At 45.1% G+C, this 19,142-nt stretch overlaps 1 protein-coding gene across 3 annotated transcripts in view; it reads left to right on the top strand.

Annotated features, from left to right (window-relative positions):
- Nucleotides 1–238: 238 nt before the first annotated feature.
- Nucleotides 239–19,142, top strand: part of tfam (transcription factor A, mitochondrial) — a 46,789-nt gene continuing 27,885 nt past the window's right edge. For 2 of the 3 annotated variants that reach the window (XR_006658708.1, XM_045215530.1), the window contains exons 1-7: nucleotides 239–448; nucleotides 4,266–4,393; nucleotides 4,483–4,553; nucleotides 7,237–7,386; nucleotides 8,823–8,918; nucleotides 14,062–14,118; nucleotides 18,153–18,407. Coding sequence is in view for 1 of the 3 variants with exons in the window: in XM_045215530.1 (XP_045071465.1) it covers nucleotides 363–448; nucleotides 4,266–4,393; nucleotides 4,483–4,553; nucleotides 7,237–7,386; nucleotides 8,823–8,918; nucleotides 14,062–14,118; nucleotides 18,153–18,374 (810 nt within the window). In the remaining 2 variants the exon portion in view is untranslated. Of the gene's footprint in view, nucleotides 449–4,265; nucleotides 4,394–4,482; nucleotides 4,554–7,236; nucleotides 7,387–8,822; nucleotides 8,919–14,061; nucleotides 14,119–18,152; nucleotides 18,749–18,786; nucleotides 19,093–19,142 lie in introns of those variants that run through there. The other variant, XR_006658707.1, reaches the window with a different exon arrangement.

The raw sequence follows: 19,142 nt of genomic DNA, 5'->3' as shown, positions 1-19,142 counted from the left end.
AGAACGCAGCAATGATCATTTATTTAAATGAAACCCTTAGGCCAAGAACACGGCAATTTATTGGAGCTATTCCTAAAGTCACTTGCTTATTTATGGTTGACATTTCTTTTAAATTGGTTGACGTTCCCATTTGTGGTGAATGTGCTGCAGTGAATGTTAAACTACGTAAACACTGCCATGACCTTATCCCACAATGCAGCTGGATGGTGAAAGCGCGTTATCCGTGCATGGCAGGGCAGAAGGACGTTACTGAATTAGATAGCTGTTAAACAACGAGTAGCTAGTGAGCCAGTCAGCCGGGACAGTAACGTTGTTGTCTCTGTCAGAACTATATTCGGACCGTCTAGTTGATTCAACCAGACATGGCGCCCTTCGGTCTCCTGTCTGCTGGTGCCAGCCTTTTGGCCAAGTCACTCAGTCTCTTCTCCAACGCTTCCAGTCTTGCAAGGTAACATAAGGAGCAAAACTTCCTATTGTCAAGATAGTTAGTTAGCTATGTTAGGTAGGCAGTTAGTAAGCCACCCTGTACAATTTCTCATTGGTATTTTAGATTTTTTGAAATTCATGAAGCCAATTCTGCAAAGGAATTGCTGTATTTCCAGCTATCACTCCAGGATTAGCATAATTAGAGCTAAATTAGCTAGCTAGGGTTAGGGTTATCTAACGTTAGCTTGACTGACCACATTGGTTAGATTTGGGTAAACTAGCTAGGAATGATAAGACGTGTTTTACTTCTGAATGTAGTATTGGATGATTATAGAAATGAGTCTCATATATGATTTAACTACTAACTGGCCAATAGCTTCTACCCCCAGACCATCGGGCTGCTGAATAGTGTGGGGTTCTAGATGTGATGACTAGCTTAGAAAGAATGCATTAAGGATTAAACATAAAGGGTTTGTACTGTACTGATATAAAGTGTTTCACATAGCAAGCTGTGATTCATGTGAGGAACGTTAGGGGGTAGGATGAGATAAGACTTGTATTTCTCACAGACACATACACACTGCCTCTTTGTTAAACCATCATACTCAAGGATGTGTACTGCAAAAAGTGCTGACTTTCAGGATAAGTTGCAAAACAAGTAGACACCTGGCAACAGTGGAGCGCCAAGGGTCTGGGACCAGCCTGTGCGCCAACGGATTGGCTGAGTAAGTCTAAACCACGCTCAGTCTCTACCCTGATAGGCCCAGCAAGGAGCGGGAACTATCACTGTCAGGGTATTTAAAGAACAGCCTGTAACAATGGATCAGTTCTCTGTCTGCCCTGCGTTGGTATTTCAGTGAGCCCGTATACGAACCATCATACTTATCATACATACATTTTGCATATAATAAATGTAGCTTGGATTGAATATCTCTTGATTATGTTTTCTCTTATTCCAATACCAGATTTGAATTACGCTATTTCTAACGATAGACACCATTAGTCATGACACAGTTGTTAGTATTTATACAGCACCAGTCAAAGGTTTGGACACATTCTCATTCAAGGGTTTTCATTTATTTTTTAAAAAAAATTTTACATTGTAGAATAATCGTGAAGACATCAAAACTATGAAATAACACATATGGAATCATGTAGTAACCAAAAGTGTTAATCAAATAGCCACCCCTTGCCTTGATGACAGCTTTGCACACTCTTGGCATTCTCTCAACCAGTTTCATGAGGTAGTCACCTGGAATCCATTTCAATTAACAGGTGTGCCTTCTTAAAAGTTAAATTCTGGAATTTATTTTCTCCTTAATGGGTATTCAGAAGATAGCCCTATTTGGTAAACGACCAAGTGCATATTATGGCAAGAACAGCTCAAATATGCAAAGAGAAACGACAGGCCATCATTACTTTAAGACATGAAGGTCAGTCAAAACTGAAAATTTCAAGAACTTTGAAAGTTTCTTCAAGTGCAATCGCTAAAACCATCAAGCGCTATGATGAAACTGGCTCTCATGAGGACCGCCACAGGAAAGGAAGACCCAGAGTTACCTCTGCTGCAGAGGATACGTTCAGTAGAGTTACCAGCCTCAGAAATTGCAGCCCAAATAAATGCTTCACAGAGTTCAAGTAACAGACACATCTCAACATCAACTGTTCAGAGGAGACTGTGTGAATCAGTCCTTCATGGTTGAATTGCTGCAAAGAAACCACTACTAAAGGACACCAATAATAAGAAGAGACCTACTTGGGCCAAGAAACACAAGCAATGGACATTAGACCAGTGGAAATTTGTCCTTTGGTCTGGACTCCAAATTTGAGATTTTTGGTTCTAATCGGCGTGTCTTTGTGACACATTGTGGGTGAACAGATGATCTCTGCATGTGTATTTCCCACCATAAAGCATGGAGGAGGAGGTGTTATGGTGTGAGGGTGCTTTGCTGACTGTCTGTGATTTATTTAGAATTCAAGGCACACTTAACCAGCATGGCTACCACAGCATTCTGCAGCGATACGCCATCCCATCTGGTTTGGGCTTAGTGGGACTATCATTTTTTTTTCAACAGGACAATGACCCAACACACCTCCAGGCTGTGTAAGGGCTATTTTACCGAGAAGCAGAGTGATTGAGTGCTGCATCAAATGACCTGGCCTCCACAATCCCCCGACCTCAACCCAATTGAGATGGTTTGGGATGAGTCGGACCGCAGAGTGAAGGAAAAGCAGCCAACAAGTGCTCAGCATATGTGGGAACTCCTTCAAGACTGTTGGAAAAGCATTCCAGGTGAAGCTGGCTGAGAGAATGCCAAGAGTGTGCAAAGCTGTCATCAAGGCAAAGGGTGGTTACTTTGATGTATTTAAAATATATTTTGTTTTGTTTAACACTTTTTTGGTTACTACATGATTCCATATGTGTAGAAAATAGTAAAAATAAAGAAAAACCCTTTAATGAGTAGGTGTTCTAAAATGTTTGACCAGTAGTGTGTGTGTATATATATATATATATATATATATATATATATATATATATATATATATATATATATATATATATATATATATATATATATATATATATATATATATATATATATATATATATATATATATTTTATACTGCTCAAAAAAATAAAGGGAACACTTAAACAACACAATGTAACTCCAAGTCAATCACACTTCTGTGAAATCAAACTGTCCACTAGGGCTAATGTGGTGTAGGGTTAGGGCTAATGTGGTGTAGGGTTAGGGCTAATGTGGTGTAGGGTTAGGGCTAATGTGGTGTAGGGTTAGGGCTAATGTGGTGTAGGGTTAGGGCTAACGTGGTGTAGGGTTAGGGCTAATGTGGTGTAGGGTTAGGGCTAACGTGGTGTAGGGTTAGGGCTAACGTGGTGTAGGGTTAGGGCTAACGTGGTGTAGGGTTAGGGCTAACGTGGTGTAGGGTTAGGGCTAACGTGGTGTAGGGTTAGGGCTAACGTGGTGTAGGGGTTAGGGCTAACGTGGTGTAGGGTTAGGGCTAACGTGGTGTAGGGGTTAGGGCTAACGTGGTGTAGGGTTAGGGCTAACGTGGTGTAGGGGTTAGGGCTAATGTGGTGTAGGGTTAGGGCTAACGTGGTGTAGGGATAGGGCTAACGTGGTGTAGGGTTAGGGCTAACGTGGTGTAGGGTTAGGGCTAATGTGGTGTAGGGTTAGGGCTAACGTGGTGTAGGGTTAGGGCTAATGTGGTGTAGGGTTAGGGCTAACGTGGTGTAGGGTTAGGGCTAATGTGGTGTAGGGTTAGGGCTAATGTGGTGTAGGGTTAGGGCTAATGTGGTGTAGGGTTAGGGCTAATGTGGTGTAGGGATAGGGCTAATGTGGTGTAGGGTTAGGGCTAACGTGGTGTAGGGATAGGGCTAATGTGGTGTAGGGTTAGGGCTAATGTGGTGTAGGGTTAGGGCTAACGTGGTGTAGGGTTAGGGCTAACGTGGTGTAGGGTTAGGGGCTAACGTGGTGTAGGGTTAGGGCTAATGTGGTGTAGGGTTAGGGCTAATGTGGTGTAGGGTTAGGGCTAACGTGGTGTAGGGTTAGGGCTAACGTGGTGTAGGGTTAGGGCTAACGTGGTGTAGGGTTAGGGCTAATGTGGTGTAGGGTTAGGGCTAATGTGGTGTAGGGTTAGGGCTAATGTGGTGTAGGGTTAGGGCTAATGTGGTGTAGGGTTAGGGCTAATGTATTGTGGTGTAGGGTTAGGGCTAATGTATTGTGGTGTAGGGTTAGGGCTAATGTATTGTGGTGTAGGGTTAGGGCTAATGTATTGTGGTGTAGGGTTAGGGCTAATGTATTGTGGTGTGTTGTAGGTTCGTCAGTGTGATCCCAGCTGTAAAGAGCTTCACCACCAGTGCAGGTGCGCCCCCCAAGAGGCCCCTGAACGGATACATGAGATTTGTGAAACAGCAACAACCTCTCGTTGTCAGGCAGTATCCAGGTGACTGGTGATATAACGTACAGTATTGTATCTCTACAGTTGCACTGTACACTCCTTTATCACTGAGTTAATGTTGATGTGAGTTTCAGATGTGAAAGCTGTGGACGTGATAAGGAAGATTGCACAGCAGTGGAGAACTCTGACAGCAGACCAGAAACAGGTAGGTTGCGTCTAGATTCATTAGAGATTCAGTAAGGCCACCTTGGACAGCAAGGCACCCAGACCCCCGCGGCCCCCTAACACCTTGGCAGCAAGCCAGGCCCACCGACAGCAAGGCACCCAGACCCTAACACCTTGGACAGCAAGCACCCAAGCCCACCCTGACAGCCCAGCCCTTGGACAGCAAGGCACCCAGACCCACCCTGGGACACCAAGCACCCCCCCAGCCCTAACACCTTGGACAGCAAGGCACCCAGACCCTAACACCTTGGACAGCAAGGCACCCAGATATCTTCTGTCTCCTTGGGTGACGGAGAATACATTTGACACTTCTGTAGTCCATGTTTGCACCTTTCATGGAGAAGTAAGACTACACAGACTGTCATCAGTCTACTTCCTACCAACATGGATCTAGACTACACAGACTGTCATCAGTCTACTTCCTACCAACATGGATCTAGACTACACAGACTGTCATCAGTCTACTTCCTACCAACATGGATCTAGACTACACAGACTGTCATCAGTCTACTTCCTACCAACATGGATCTAGACTACACAGACTGTCATCAGTCTACTTCCTACCAACATGGATCTAGACTACACAGACTGTCATCAGTCTACTTCCTACCAACATGGATCTAGACTACACAGACTGTCATCAGTCTACTTCCTACCAACATGGATCTAGACTACACAGACTGTCATCAGTCTACTTCCTACCAACATGGATCTAGACTACAGACTGTCATCAGTCTACTTCCTACCAACATGGATCTAGCCTACACAGACTGTCATCAGTCTACTTCCTACCAACATGGATCTAGACTACACAGACTGTCATGAGTCTACTTCCTACCAAAATGGATCTAGACTACACAGACTGTCATCAGTTTACTTCCTACCAACATGGATCTAGACTACACACTGTCATCAGTCTACTTCCTACCAACATGGATCTAGACTACACAGACTGTCATCAGTCTACTTCCTACCAACATGGATCTAGACTACAGACTGTCATCAGTCTACTCCACTAATATCGCACAGACTGTCATAGTCTACTTCCTACCAACAATGGATCTAGACTACACAGACTGTCATCAGTCTACTTCCTACCAACATGGATCTAGACTACACAGACTGTCATCAGTCTACTTCCTACCAACATGGATCTAGACTACACAGACTGTCATCAGTCTACTTCCTACCAACATGGATCTAGACTACAGACTGTCATCAGTCTACTTCCTACCAACATGGATCTAGACTACAGACTGTCATCAGTCTACTTCCTACCAACATGGATCTAGACTACACAGACTGTCATCAGTCTACTTCCTACCAACATGGATCTAGACTACACAGACTGTCATCAGTCTACTTCCTACCAACATGGATCTAGACTACACAGACTGTCATCAGTCTACTTCCCTACCTACATGGATCTAGACTACACAGACTGTCATCAGTCTACTTCCTACCAACATGGATCTAGACTACACGACTGTCATCAGTCTACTTCCTACCAACATGGATCTAGACTACAGACTGTCATCAGTCTACTTCCTACCAACATGGATCTAGACTACAGACTGTCATCAGTCTACTTCCTACCAACATGTATCTAGACTACAGACTGTCATCAGTCTACTTCCTACCAACATGGATCTAGACTACACAGACTGTCATCAGTCTACTTCCTACCAACATGGATCTAGACTACAGACTGTCATCAGTCTACTTCCTACCAACATGGATCTAGACTACACAGACTGTCATCAGTCTACTTCCTACCAACATGGATCTAGACTACACAGACTGTCATCAGTCTACTTCCTACCAACATGGATCTAGACTACACAGACTGTCATCAGTCTACTTCCTACCAACATGGATCTAGACTACACAGACTGTCATCAGTCTACTTCCTACCAACATGGATCTAGACTACACAGACTGTCATCAGTCTACTTCCTACCAACATGGATCTAGACTACACAGACTGTCATCAGTCTACTTCCTACCAACATGGATCTAGACTACACAGACTGTCATCAGTCTACTTCCTACCAACATGGATCTAGACTACACAGACTGTCATCAGTCTACTTCCTACCAACATGTATCTAGACTACACAGACTGTCATCAGTCTACTTCCTACCAACATGGATCTAGACTACACAGACTGTCATCAGTCTACTTCCCTACCAACATGGATCTAGACTACACAGACTGTCATCAGTCTACTTCCTACCAACATGGATCTAGACTACACAGACTGTCATCAGTCTACTTCCTACCAACATGGATCTAGACTACACAGACTGTCATCAGTCTACTTCCTACCAACATGGATCTAGACTACACAGACTGTCATCGGTCTACTTCCTACCAACATGGATCTAGACTACACAGACTGTCATCAGTCTACTTCCTACCAACATGGATCTAGACTACAGACTGTCATCAGTCTACTTCCTACCAACATGGATCTAGACTACACAGACTGTCATCAGTCTACTTCCTACCTACATGGATCTACTTGGCAGTGTATTTAAATAACAGAAAATAGGCTATATGTCTGACTTATAGCTTACCTGAAAAGACATATCAATATTGTTGTACTGTGGACAGACCTGTGTGGTCAATTAGCTAAATACATGTTGACTTTCCCCCACAGCCTTTTCAACAGGCGTCAGTGGTTGCCAGGGAACAGTTTAAGGTGGACCTGCAGAGGTACCAGTCCCAACTCAGCCCGGCACAGGCTGCTGCTCTGAAAGAGGAGAGGAGACGGAGGCTGGCCAAGAGGAAAGCCATCAGAAGGAAGAGGGTGAGTGTAGTGATGTGCTGTCCTAGTGAATGGAATGGCTTACTACTAAGGCCTTGTGATAGTAGTGGTGTGTTCTGATGATGTGCTGTGGGCCGTGACAGGCCCCTCCTAGTGAATGGAATGGCTTACTACTAAGGCCTTGTGATAGTAGTGGTGTGTTCTGATGATGTGCTGTGGGCCGTGACAGGCCCCTCCTAGTGAATGGAATGGCTTACTACTAAGGCCTTGTGATAGTAGTGGTGTGTTCTGATGATGTGCTGTGGGCCGTGACGGGCCCCTCCTAGTGAATGGAATGGCTTACTACTAAGGCCTTGTGATAGTAGTGGTGTGTTCTGATGATGTGCTGTGGGCCGTGACAGGCCCCTCCTAGTGAATGGAATGGCTTACTACTAAGGCCTTGTGATAGTAGTGGTGTGTTCTGATGATGTGCTGTGGGCCGTGACAGGCCCCTCCTAGTGAATGGAATGGCTTACTACTAAGGCCTTGTGATAGTAGTGGTGTGTTCTGATGATGTGCTGTGGGCCGTGACAGGCCCCTCCTAGTGAATGGAATGGCTTACTACTAAGGCCTTGTGATAGTAGTGGTGTGTTCTGATGATGTGCTGTGGGCCGTGACGGGCCCCCTCCTAGTGAATGGAATGGCTTACTACTAAGGCCTTGTGATAGTAGTGGTGTGTTCTGATGATGTGCTGTGGGCCGTGACAGGCCCCTCCTAGTGAATGGAATGGCTTACTACTAAGGCCTTGTGATAGTAGTGGTGTGTTCTGATGATGTGCTGTGGGCCGTGACAGGCCCCTCCTAGTGAATGGAATGGCTTACTACTAAGGCCTTGTGATAGTAGTGGTGTGTTCTGATGATGTGCTGTGGGCCGTGACAGGCCCCTCCTAGTGAATGGAATGGCTTACTACTAAGGCCTTGTGATAGTAGTGGTGTGTTCTGATGATGTGCTGTGGGCCGTGACGGGCCCCTCCTAGTGAATGGAATGGCTTACTACTAAGGCCTTGTGATAGTAGTGGTGTGTTCTGATGATGTGCTGTGGGCCGTGACGGGCCCCTCCTAGTGAATGGAATGGCTTACTACTAAGGCCTTGTGATAGTAGTGGTGTGTTCTGATGATGTGCTGTGGGCCGTGACAGGCCCCTCCTAGTGAATGGAATGGCTTACTACTAAGGCCTTGTGATAGTAGTGGTGTGTTCTGATGATGTGCTGTGGGCCGTGACAGGCCCCTCCTAGTGAATGGAATGGCTTACTACTAAGGCCTTGTGATAGTAGTGGTGTGTTCTGATGATGTGCTGTGGGCCGTGACAGGCCCCTCCTAGTGAATGGAATGGCTTACTACTAAGGCCTTGTGATAGTAGTGGTGTGTTCTGATGATGTGCCACTGAAATGGTCCAGTCCTGATGACTCATCTGACTTGACCACCATCTTCCACTTTTAGGAGTTGAACAGTCTGGGCAAACCCAAACGCCCCCGGTCGGCCTTTAACATCTACATGGCAGAACACTATGAGGAGTCCAGAGGGATTACCATGCAGGTTAGTATTGGGGAATGGTTACCATGCAGGTTAGTATTGGGGAATGGTTACCATGCAGGTTAGTATTGGGGAATGGTTACCATGCAGGTTAGTATTGGGGACTGGTTACCATGCAGGTTAGTATTGGACTGGTTACCATGCAGGTTAGTATTGGGGAATGGTTACCATGCAGGTTAGTATTGGGGAATGGTTACCATGCAGGTTAGTATTGAGGACTGGTTACCATGCAGGTTAGTATTGGCTGTTACATGCAGGGTATTGGGGAATGGTTACCATGCAGGTTAGTATTGCGGACTGGTTACCATGCAGGTTAGTATTGGGGAATGGTTACCATGCAGGTTAGTATTGGGGAATGGTTACCATGCAGGTTAGTATTGAGGACTGGTTACCATGCAGGTTAGTATTGCGGACTGGTTACCATGCAGGTTAGTATTGGGGAATGGTTACCATGCAGGTTAGTATTGGGGAATGGTTACCATGCAGGTTAGTATTGAGGACTGGTTACCATGCAGGTTAGTATTGGGGAATGGTTACCATGCAGGTTAGTATTGGGGAATGGTTACCATGCAGGTTAGTATTGGGGACTGGTTACCATGCAGGTTAGTATTGGGGAATGGTTACCATGCAGGTTAGTATTGGGGACTGGTTACCATGCAGGTTAGTATTGGGGACTGGTTACCATGCAGGTTAGTATTGGGGAATGGTTACCATGCAGGTTAGTATTGGGGACTGGTTACCATGCAGGTTAGTATTGGGGAATGGTTACCATGCAGGTTAGTATTGGGGACTGGTTACCATGCAGGTTAGTATTGGGGAATGGTTACCATGCAGGTTAGTATTGGGGACTGGTTACCATGCAGGTTAGTATTGGGGAATGGTTACCATGCAGGTTAGTATTGGGGAATGGTTACCATGCAGGTTAGTATTGGGGAATGGTTACCATGCAGGTTAGTATTGGGGAATGGTTACCATGCAGGTTAGTATTGGGGAATGGTTACCATGCAGGTTAGTATTGGGGACTGGTTACCATGCAGGTTAGTATTGGGGAATGGTTACCATGCAGGTTAGTATTGGGGAATGGTTACCATGCAGGTTAGTATTGGGGAATGGTTACCATGCAGGTTAGTATTGAGGACTGGTTACCATGCAGGTTAGTATTGGGGAATGGTTACCATGCAGGTTAGTATTGGGGACTGGTTACCATGCAGGTTAGTATTGGGGAATGGTTACCATGCAGGTTAGTATTGGGGACTGGTTACCATGCAGGTTAGTATTGGGGAATGGTTACCATGCAGGTTAGTATTGGGGAATGGTTACCATGCAGGTTAGTATTGGGGAATGGTTACCATGCAGGTTAGTATTGGGGACTGGTTACCATGCAGGTTAGTATTGGGGACTGGTTACCATGCAGGTTAGTATTGGGGAATGGTTACCATGCAGGTTAGTATTGGGGAATGGTTACCATGCAGGTTAGTATTGAGGAATGGTTACCATGCAGGTTAGTATTGGGGAATGGTTACCATGCAGGTTAGTATTGGGGAATGGTTACCATGCAGGTTAGTATTGGGGAATGGTTACCATGCAGGTTAGTATTGGGGACTGGTTACCATGCAGGTTAGTATTGGGGAATGGTTACCATGCAGGTTAGTATTGGGGACTGGTTACCATGCAGGTTAGTATTGGGGAATGGTTACCATGCAGGTTAGTATTGAGGACTGGTTACCATGCAGGTTAGTATTGGGGACTGGTTACCATGCAGGTTAGTATTGGGGGACTGGTTACCATGCAGGTTAGTATTGGGGAATGGTTACCATGCAGGTTAGTATTGGGGAATGGTTACCATGCAGGTTAGTATTGGGGAATGGTTACCATGCAGGTTAGTATTGGGACTGGTTACCATGCAGGTTAGTATTGAGGAATGGTTACCATGCAGGTTAGTATTGGGGACTGGTTACCATGCAGGTTAGTATTGGGACATTGGGGACTGGTTACCATGCAGGTTAGTATTGGGGACTGGTTACCATGCAGGTTAGTATTGGGGACTGGTTACCATGCAGGTTAGTATTGGGGACTGGTTACCATGCAGGTTAGTATTGGGGAATGGTTACCATGCAGGTTAGTATTGGGGAATGGTTACCATGCAGGTTAGTATTGGGGAATGGTTACCATGCAGGTTAGTATTGGGGACTGGTTACCATGCAGGTTAGTATTGGGGAATGGTTACCATGCAGGTTAGTATTGGGGACTGGTTACCATGCAGGTTAGTATTGGGGACTGGTTACCATGCAGGTTAGTATTGGGGAATGGTTACCATGCAGGTTAGTATTGGGGACTGGTTACCATGCAGGTTAGTATTGAGGACTGGTTACCATGCAGGTTAGTATTGAGGAATGGTTACCATGCAGGTTAGTATTGGGGACTGGTTACCATGCAGGTTAGTATTGGGGACTGGTTACCATGCAGGTTAGTATTGGGGAATGGTTACCATGCAGGTTAGTATTGGGGACTGGTTACCATGCAGGTTAGTATTGGGGAATGGTTACCATGCAGGTTAGTATTGGGGACTGGTTACCATGCAGGTTAGTATTGGGGACTGGTTACCATGCAGGTTAGTATTGGGGACTGGTTACCATGCAGGTTAGTATTGGGGAATGGTTACCATGCAGGTTAGTATTGGGGAATGGTTACCATGCAGGTTAGTATTGGGGACTGGTTACCATGCAGGTTAGTATTGGGGAATGGTTACCATGCAGGTTAGTATTGGGGACTGGTTACCATGCAGGTTAGTATTGAGGAATGGTTACCATGCAGGTTAGTATTGGGGAATGGTTACCATGCAGGTTAGTATTGGGGACTGGTTACCATGCAGGTTAGTATTGGGGAATGGTTACCATGCAGGTTAGTATTGGGGAATGGTTACCATGCAGGTTAGTATTGGGGACTGGTTACCGTGCAGGTTAGTATTGGGGACTGGTTACCATGCAGGTTAGTATTGGGGACTGGTTACCATGCAGGTTAGTATTGGGGACTGGTTACCATGCAGGTTAGTATTGGGGAATGGTTACCATGCAGGTTAGTATTGAGGAATGGTTACCATGCAGGTTAGTATTGGGGAATGGTTACCATGCAGGTTAGTATTGAGGACTGGTTACCATGCAGGTTAGTATTGAGGAATGGTTACCATGCAGGTTAGTATTGGGGAATGGTTACCATGCAGGTTAGTATTGGGGACTGGTTACCATGCAGGTTAGTATTGAGGAATGGTTACCATGCAGGTTAGTATTGGGGAATGGTTACCATGCAGGTTAGTATTGAGGACTGGTTACCATGCAGGTTAGTATTGGGGACTGGTTACCATGCAGGTTAGTATTGGGGAATGGTTACCATGCAGGTTAGTATTGGGGAATGGTTACCATGCAGGTTAGTATTGGGGAATGGTTACCATGCAGGTTAGTATTGGGGAATGGTTACCATGCAGGTTAGTATTGAGGACTGGTTACCATGCAGGTTAGTATTGGGGACTGGTTACCATGCAGGTTAGTATTGAGGACTGGTTACCATGCAGGTTAGTATTGGGGAATGGTTACCATGCAGGTTAGTATTGAGGACTGGTTACCATGCAGGTTAGTATTGAGGACTGGTTACCATGCAGGTTAGTATTGAGGACTGGTTACCATGCAGGTTAGTATTGAGGACTGGTTACCATGCAGGTTAGTATTGGGGAATGGTTACCATGCAGGTTAGTATTGGGGAATGGTTACCATGCAGGTTAGTATTGAGGACTGGTTACCATGCAGGTTAGTATTGGGGAATGGTTACCATGCTGGTTAGTATTGGGGACTGGTTACCATGCAGGTTAGTATTGGGGAATGGTTACCATGCAGGTTAGTATTGGGGAATGGTTACCATGCAGGTTAGTATTGGGGACTGGTTACCATGCAGGTTAGTATTGGGGACTGGTTACCATGCAGGTTAGTATTGAGGACTGGTTACCATGCAGGTTAGTATTGAGGACTGGTTACCATGCAGGTTAGTATTGAGGACTGGTTACCATGCAGGTTAGTATTGAGGACTGGTTACCATGCAGGTTAGTATTGAGGACTGGTTACCATGCAGGTTAGTATCAGTGTTGAGTTATAAAATACTTTTTCATGGGTTCCGAGGCAATGGAATGGAAATATAATGTTCTTTAACATATTACATATTAACCATCTCTTTAATGCTGGTATAATGTAATGGAAATGTAGTTGTATAACGCTGTCACCTGTTATAATGCTGCTATAACGCTGTCACCTGTTATAATGCTGCTGTCACCTGTTATAATGCTGCTATAACGCTGTCACCTGTTATAATGCTGCTATAACGCTGTCACCTGTTATAATGCTGCTGTCACCTGTTATAATGCTGCTGTCACCTGTTATAATGCTGCTATAACGCTGTCACCTGTTATAATGCTGCTATAACGCTGTCACCTGTTATAATGCTGCTGTCACCTGTTATAATGCTGCTATAACTCTGTCACCTGTTATAATGCTGCTGTCACCTGTTATAATGCTGCTATAACGCTGTCACCTGTTATAATGCTGCTGTCACCTGTTATAATGCTGCTATAACGCTGTCACCTGTTATAATGCTGCTGTCACCTGTCATAATGCTGCTGTCACCTGTTATAATGCTGCTGTCACCTGTCATAATGCTGCTGTCACCTGTCATAATGCTGCTGTCACCTGTCATAATGCTGCTGTCACCTGTTATAATGCTGCTGTCACCTGTCATAATGCTGCTGTCACCTGTCATAATGCTGCTGTCACCTGTCATAATGCTGCTGTCACCTGTCATAATGCTGCTGTCACCTGTCATAATGCTGCTGTCACCTGTTATAATGCTGCTATAACGCTGTCACCTGTTATAATGCTGCTGTCACCTGTTATAATGCTGCTGTCACCTGTTATAATGCTGCTGTCACCTGTTATAATGCTGCTGTCACCTGTTATAATGCTGCTATAACGCTGTCACCTGTTATAATGCTGCTGTCACCTGTTATAATGCTGCTGTCACCTGTTATAATGATGCTGTCACCTGTTATAATGCTGCTATAACGCTGTCACCTGTTATAATGCTGCTGTCACCTGTTTGCCCTCAGGGCAAGATGAAGATGCTGCGGGAGGAGTGGACCAAACTGGCAACTTCACAGAAACAAGTAGGTCTAATGAAGTGTTTGATGTACAGTGCATTCGGAAAGTATTCAGACCCCTTTTTCCACATTTTGTTCAGTTTCAGCCTTATTCTAAAATGGATTAAATCGTATTTTCCCTCATCAATCTACACACAGTACCCCATAATGACAAAGCAAAAACAGGATTGTAGAAATGTTAGCAATTTTTATTTTATTTTTTAACCCCCCACATTTACAGAAGTATTCAGACCCTTTACTCAGTACTTTGTTGAAGCACTTTGACAGAGATTACAGCCTCAAGTCTTCTTGGGTATGATGCTACAAGCTTGGCACACCAGTATTTGGGGAGTTTCTATTTTCAGGTCTCTCCAGAGATGTTCGATCGGGCTCTGGCTGGGCCACTCAAGGACGTTCAGAGACTTGTCCCGAAGCCACTCCTGCGTTGTCTTGGCTGTGTGCTTAGGGTCGTTGTCCTGTTGGAAGGTGAACCTTCGCTCCAGTCTGAGGTCTTGAGCGCTCTGGAGCAGGTTTTCATCAAGGATCGCTCTGTACTTTGCTCCGTTCATCTTTCCCTCGATCCTGACTAGTGTCCCAGTCCCTGCCGCTGAAAAACATCCCCACAGCATAATGCTGCCACCACCATGCTTCACCGTGTGGATGGTGCCAGGTTTCCTCCAGATGTGACGCTTGGCATTCAGGCCAAAGAGTTCAATCTTGGTTAAAGGCCTGATTGGTGGAGTGCTGCAGAGATGGTTGTTCTTCTGGAAGGTTCTTCCATCTCCACAGAGGAACTCTAGAGCTCTGTCAGAGTGACCATCGGGTTCTTGGTCACCTCCCTGACCAACGCCCTTCTCCCCCGATTGCTCAGTTTTGCCGGGCGGCCAGCTCTAGGAAGAGTCTTGGTGGCTCCAAACTTCTTCCATTTAAGAATGATGGAGGCCACTGTGTTCTTGGGGACCTTCAATGCTGTTGAAACCTTTTGGTGCCCTTCCCCAGATCTGGGCCTCGACCCAACCCTGTCCCGGAGCTCTACGGACCATTCCTTCCACCTCATGGCTTGGTTTTTTAAATATAAATATGGTGGTGGTGTAGATGTAGTTGTATAAATATGGCTGTGTAAGGGCTATTTTACCAAGAAGGAGAGTGATGGAGTGCTGCATCAGATGACCTGGCCTCCACAATCCCCCGACCTCAACCCAATTGAGATGGTTTGGGATGAGTTGGACCGCAGAGTGAAGGAAAAGCCGCCAACAAGTGCTCAGCAAATGTGGAAACTCCTTCAAGACTGTTGAAAAGCATTCCAGGTGAAGCTGGCTGAGAGAATGCCAAGAGTGTGCAAAGCTGTCATCAAGGCAAAGGGTGGCTACTTTGAAGAATCTCAATTTGTTTAACACTTATGATTCCATATGTGTTATTTCATAGTTTTGATGTCCACTATTATTCTACAATGTAGAAAATAGTAAAAATAAAGAAAATGTATGGTATATAGTGACTGGTTCTGTAGGTGTGGTATATAGTGACTGGTTCTGTAGGTGTGGTATATAGTGACTGGTGCTGTAGGTGTGGTATATAGTGACTGGTTCTGTAGGTGTGGTATATAGTGACTGGTGCTGTAGGTGTGGTATATAGTGACTGGTGCTGTAGGTGTGGTATATATGCTCTACATCAAAATGCAGACTGACACAATATAGTCATATAGTATAGTGAAAGTTTGCACCTGTTCAGATTTCTGTGATGCTGTGTTTCTCTGCTGGCATCTGTCACATGCAGCACCATTCACGTCGAAGGAAGTATGTCACGTCCAGCTTTCAGTGCGGGAAAACTGAATTGACCTTCAAAGATTCTCTCCTATCCGCACCACATCAGAAGATGGTTGGAAAGAGGAGGAGATGGATGGATTCTCTCCTATCCGCACCACATCAGAAGATGGTTGGAAAGAGGAGGAGATGGATGGATTCTCTCCTATCCGCACCACATCAGAAGATGGTTGGAAAGAGGAGGAGATGGATGGATTCTCTCCTATCCGCACCACATCAGAAGATGGTTGGAAAGAGGAGGAGATGGATGGATTCTCTCCTATCCGCACCACATCAGAAGATAGTTGGAAAGAGGAGGAGATGGATGGATTCTCTCCTATCCGCACCACATCAGAAGATGGTTGGAAAGAGGAGGAGATGGATGGATTCTCTCCTATCCGCACCACATCAGAAGATGGTTGGAAAGAGGAGGAGATGGATGGATTCTCTCCTATCCGCGCCACATCAGAAGATGGTTGGAAAGAGGAGGAGATGGATGGATTCTCTCCTATCCGCACCACATCAGAAGATGGTTGGAAAGAGGAGGAGATGGATGGATTCTCTCCTATCCGCACCACATCAGAAGATGGTTGGAAAGAGGAGGAGATGGATGGATTCTCTCCTATCCGCACCACATCAGAAGATGGTTGGAAAGAGGAGGAGATGGATGGATTCTCTCCTATCCGCACCACATCAGAAGATGGTTGGAAAGAGGAGGAGATGGATGGATTCTCTCCTATCCGCACCACATCAGAAGATGGTTGGAAAGAGGAGGAGATGGATGGATTCTCTCCTATCCGCACCACATCAGAAGATGGTTGGAAAGAGGAGGAGATGGATGTATCCAGTATAATAGACGGACTAAGTTAGAAAAACAAAGTCATATAATCACTAGTTAACACTCCCGCTATGGGTAAAGTATATCTACATTAAAATAAAGTTGATAAAATATTTTATAAAAAGTATTAGTTATTGTGACAGTTATTTTACTTCATCCAAAACCGTCAATGTCACGGTTATCCAATTACCATCACAGCCCTTACTACTAGGCTAACTGACTCTGTGATGGGTTATGTTTCAGGTGGATTTATTATGGATCCCCATTAGTTCCTGCCAAGGCAGCAGCTACTCTTCCTGGGGTTTATTATGGATCCCCATTAGTTCCTGTCAAGGCAGCAGCTACTCTTCCTGGGGTTTATTATGGATCCCCATTAGTTCCTGCCAAGGCAGCAGCTACTCTTCCTGGGGTTTATTATGGATCCCCATTAGTTCCTGCCAAGGCAGCAGCTACTCTTCCTGGGGTTTATTATGGATCCCCATTAAATCCTGCCAAGGCAGCAGCTACTCTTCCTGGGGTTTATTATGGATCCCCATTAGTTCCTGCCAAGGCAGCAGCTACTCTTCCTGGGGTTTATTATGGATCCCCATTAGTTCCTGCCAAGGCAGCAGCTACTCTTCCTGGGGTTTATTATGGATCCCCATTAGTTCCTGCCAAGGCAGCAGCTACTCTTCCTGGGGTTTATTATGGATCCCCATTAGTTCCTGCCAAGGCAGCAGCTACTCTTCCTGGGGTTTATTATGGATCCCCATTAGTTCCTGCCAAGGCAGCAGCTACTCTTCCTGGGGTTTATTATGGATCCCCATTAGTTCCTGCCAAGGCAGCAGCTACTCTTCCTGGGGTTTATTATGGATCCCCATTAGTTCCTGCCAAGGCAGCAGCTACTCTTCCTGGGGTTTATTATGGATCCCCATTAGTTCCTGCCAAGGCAGCAGCTACTCTTCCTGGGGTTTATTATGGATCCCCATTAGTTCCTGCCAAGGCAGCAGCGGCTACTCTTCCTGGGGTTTATTATGGATCCCCATTAGTTCCTGCCAAGGCAGCAGCTACTCTTCCTGGGGTTTATTATGGATCCCCATTAGTTCCTGCCAAGGAAGCAGCTACTCTTCCTGGGGTTTATTATGGATCCCCATTAGTTCCTGCCAAGGCAGCAGCTACTCTTCCTGGGGTTTATTATGGATCCCCATTAGTTCCTGCCAAGGCAGCAGCTACTCTTCCTGGGGTCCAGCAAAATTAAGGCAGTTATACATTTTAAAAACATGAATACATTCATAACAGATTTCACAACATATTAAGTGTGTACCCTCTGGCCTCTACTCTACTACCACATATCAATAACACAAAATCCATGTGTGTGTATAGTGCGTATGTTATCGTGTGTATGTATGCACACAGCTGACGGACTCTGTGATGTTATGTTTCAGGTTTACATGCAGCTGGCGGAGGATGACAAGGTGCGCTATAAAAATGAGATAAAGTCCTGGGAGGAACACATGATGGATATCGGACGGGAGGACCTGATCAGACGGAAAGAGACCCGCAAGAAGAAAACCGCCACTAAAGGAGGCAAAAAGAAATCCAAAGGGAAAGTGGTGGAAACCAAAGCTGCAGGAGCGACTACAGCGAGGAGCAGGAAAAAGGCTTGAGTTGTTCTGGAGAGGAAGGGTTCTGTTAGAAAGGCAAGTTACCGTCCCAAATAAAAATCATTTTGTTTCAGTTATCAGTTGTAAATAATCATAGTTTCCTATCAATGCTCGTAGCACCTCCAACTGTGAAAGAACCTTCAAGGCATCAGTCTGGGAAAGATCAGGAAACATTAACATTCTCAACTGACAGTTTCTGCAGAATTATGAGAATTGACTGTGCTTTATTGTAAACTATCATTAAAGCAGTGTTCTTTCTAGTATGAAAATATGAATTACGTTGAAGTTAAGTTCCTGTCATCAGGGCCACGTTCTGTATATGCTGTCTCTATACATGACATCCTGTACAGGCTAGTCTATACTAGATACAGGGCCAGGTTCTGTATATGCTGTCTCTATACGTGAATTAGGCCAGGTTCTGTATATGCTGTCTCTATACGTGACATCCTGTACAGGCTAGTCTATACTAGATACAGGGCCATGTTCTGTATATGCTGTCTCTATACGTGACATCCTGTACAGGCTAGTCTATACTAGATACAGTCTTTAAGAGACTTGCCGGCTGAAGAACAAGACAGCGTTGACATACCAGTTACAAGTTACTTTGCTTGTAGAATGTATTGGTGTTTTCCTGCGTAAAAGTTGCCTCATGTTTTGTATCTAATCTTTTATTAAATAAACATTTACATACATTTTCAAAATAAATGACACTTCATATACACCATGTTTATACAGTGAAAACAAATTGGGGGGGAAATCGACCAAGGTACA

This window comes from Coregonus clupeaformis, unplaced genomic scaffold (genome assembly GCF_020615455.1).
Source record: "Coregonus clupeaformis isolate EN_2021a unplaced genomic scaffold, ASM2061545v1 scaf0468, whole genome shotgun sequence".
Taxonomy (NCBI): Eukaryota; Metazoa; Chordata; class Actinopteri; order Salmoniformes; family Salmonidae; genus Coregonus; species Coregonus clupeaformis.
Note: the sequence above shows the minus strand (reverse complement) of the source record. Positions and strands in the feature narration are given on the sequence as shown.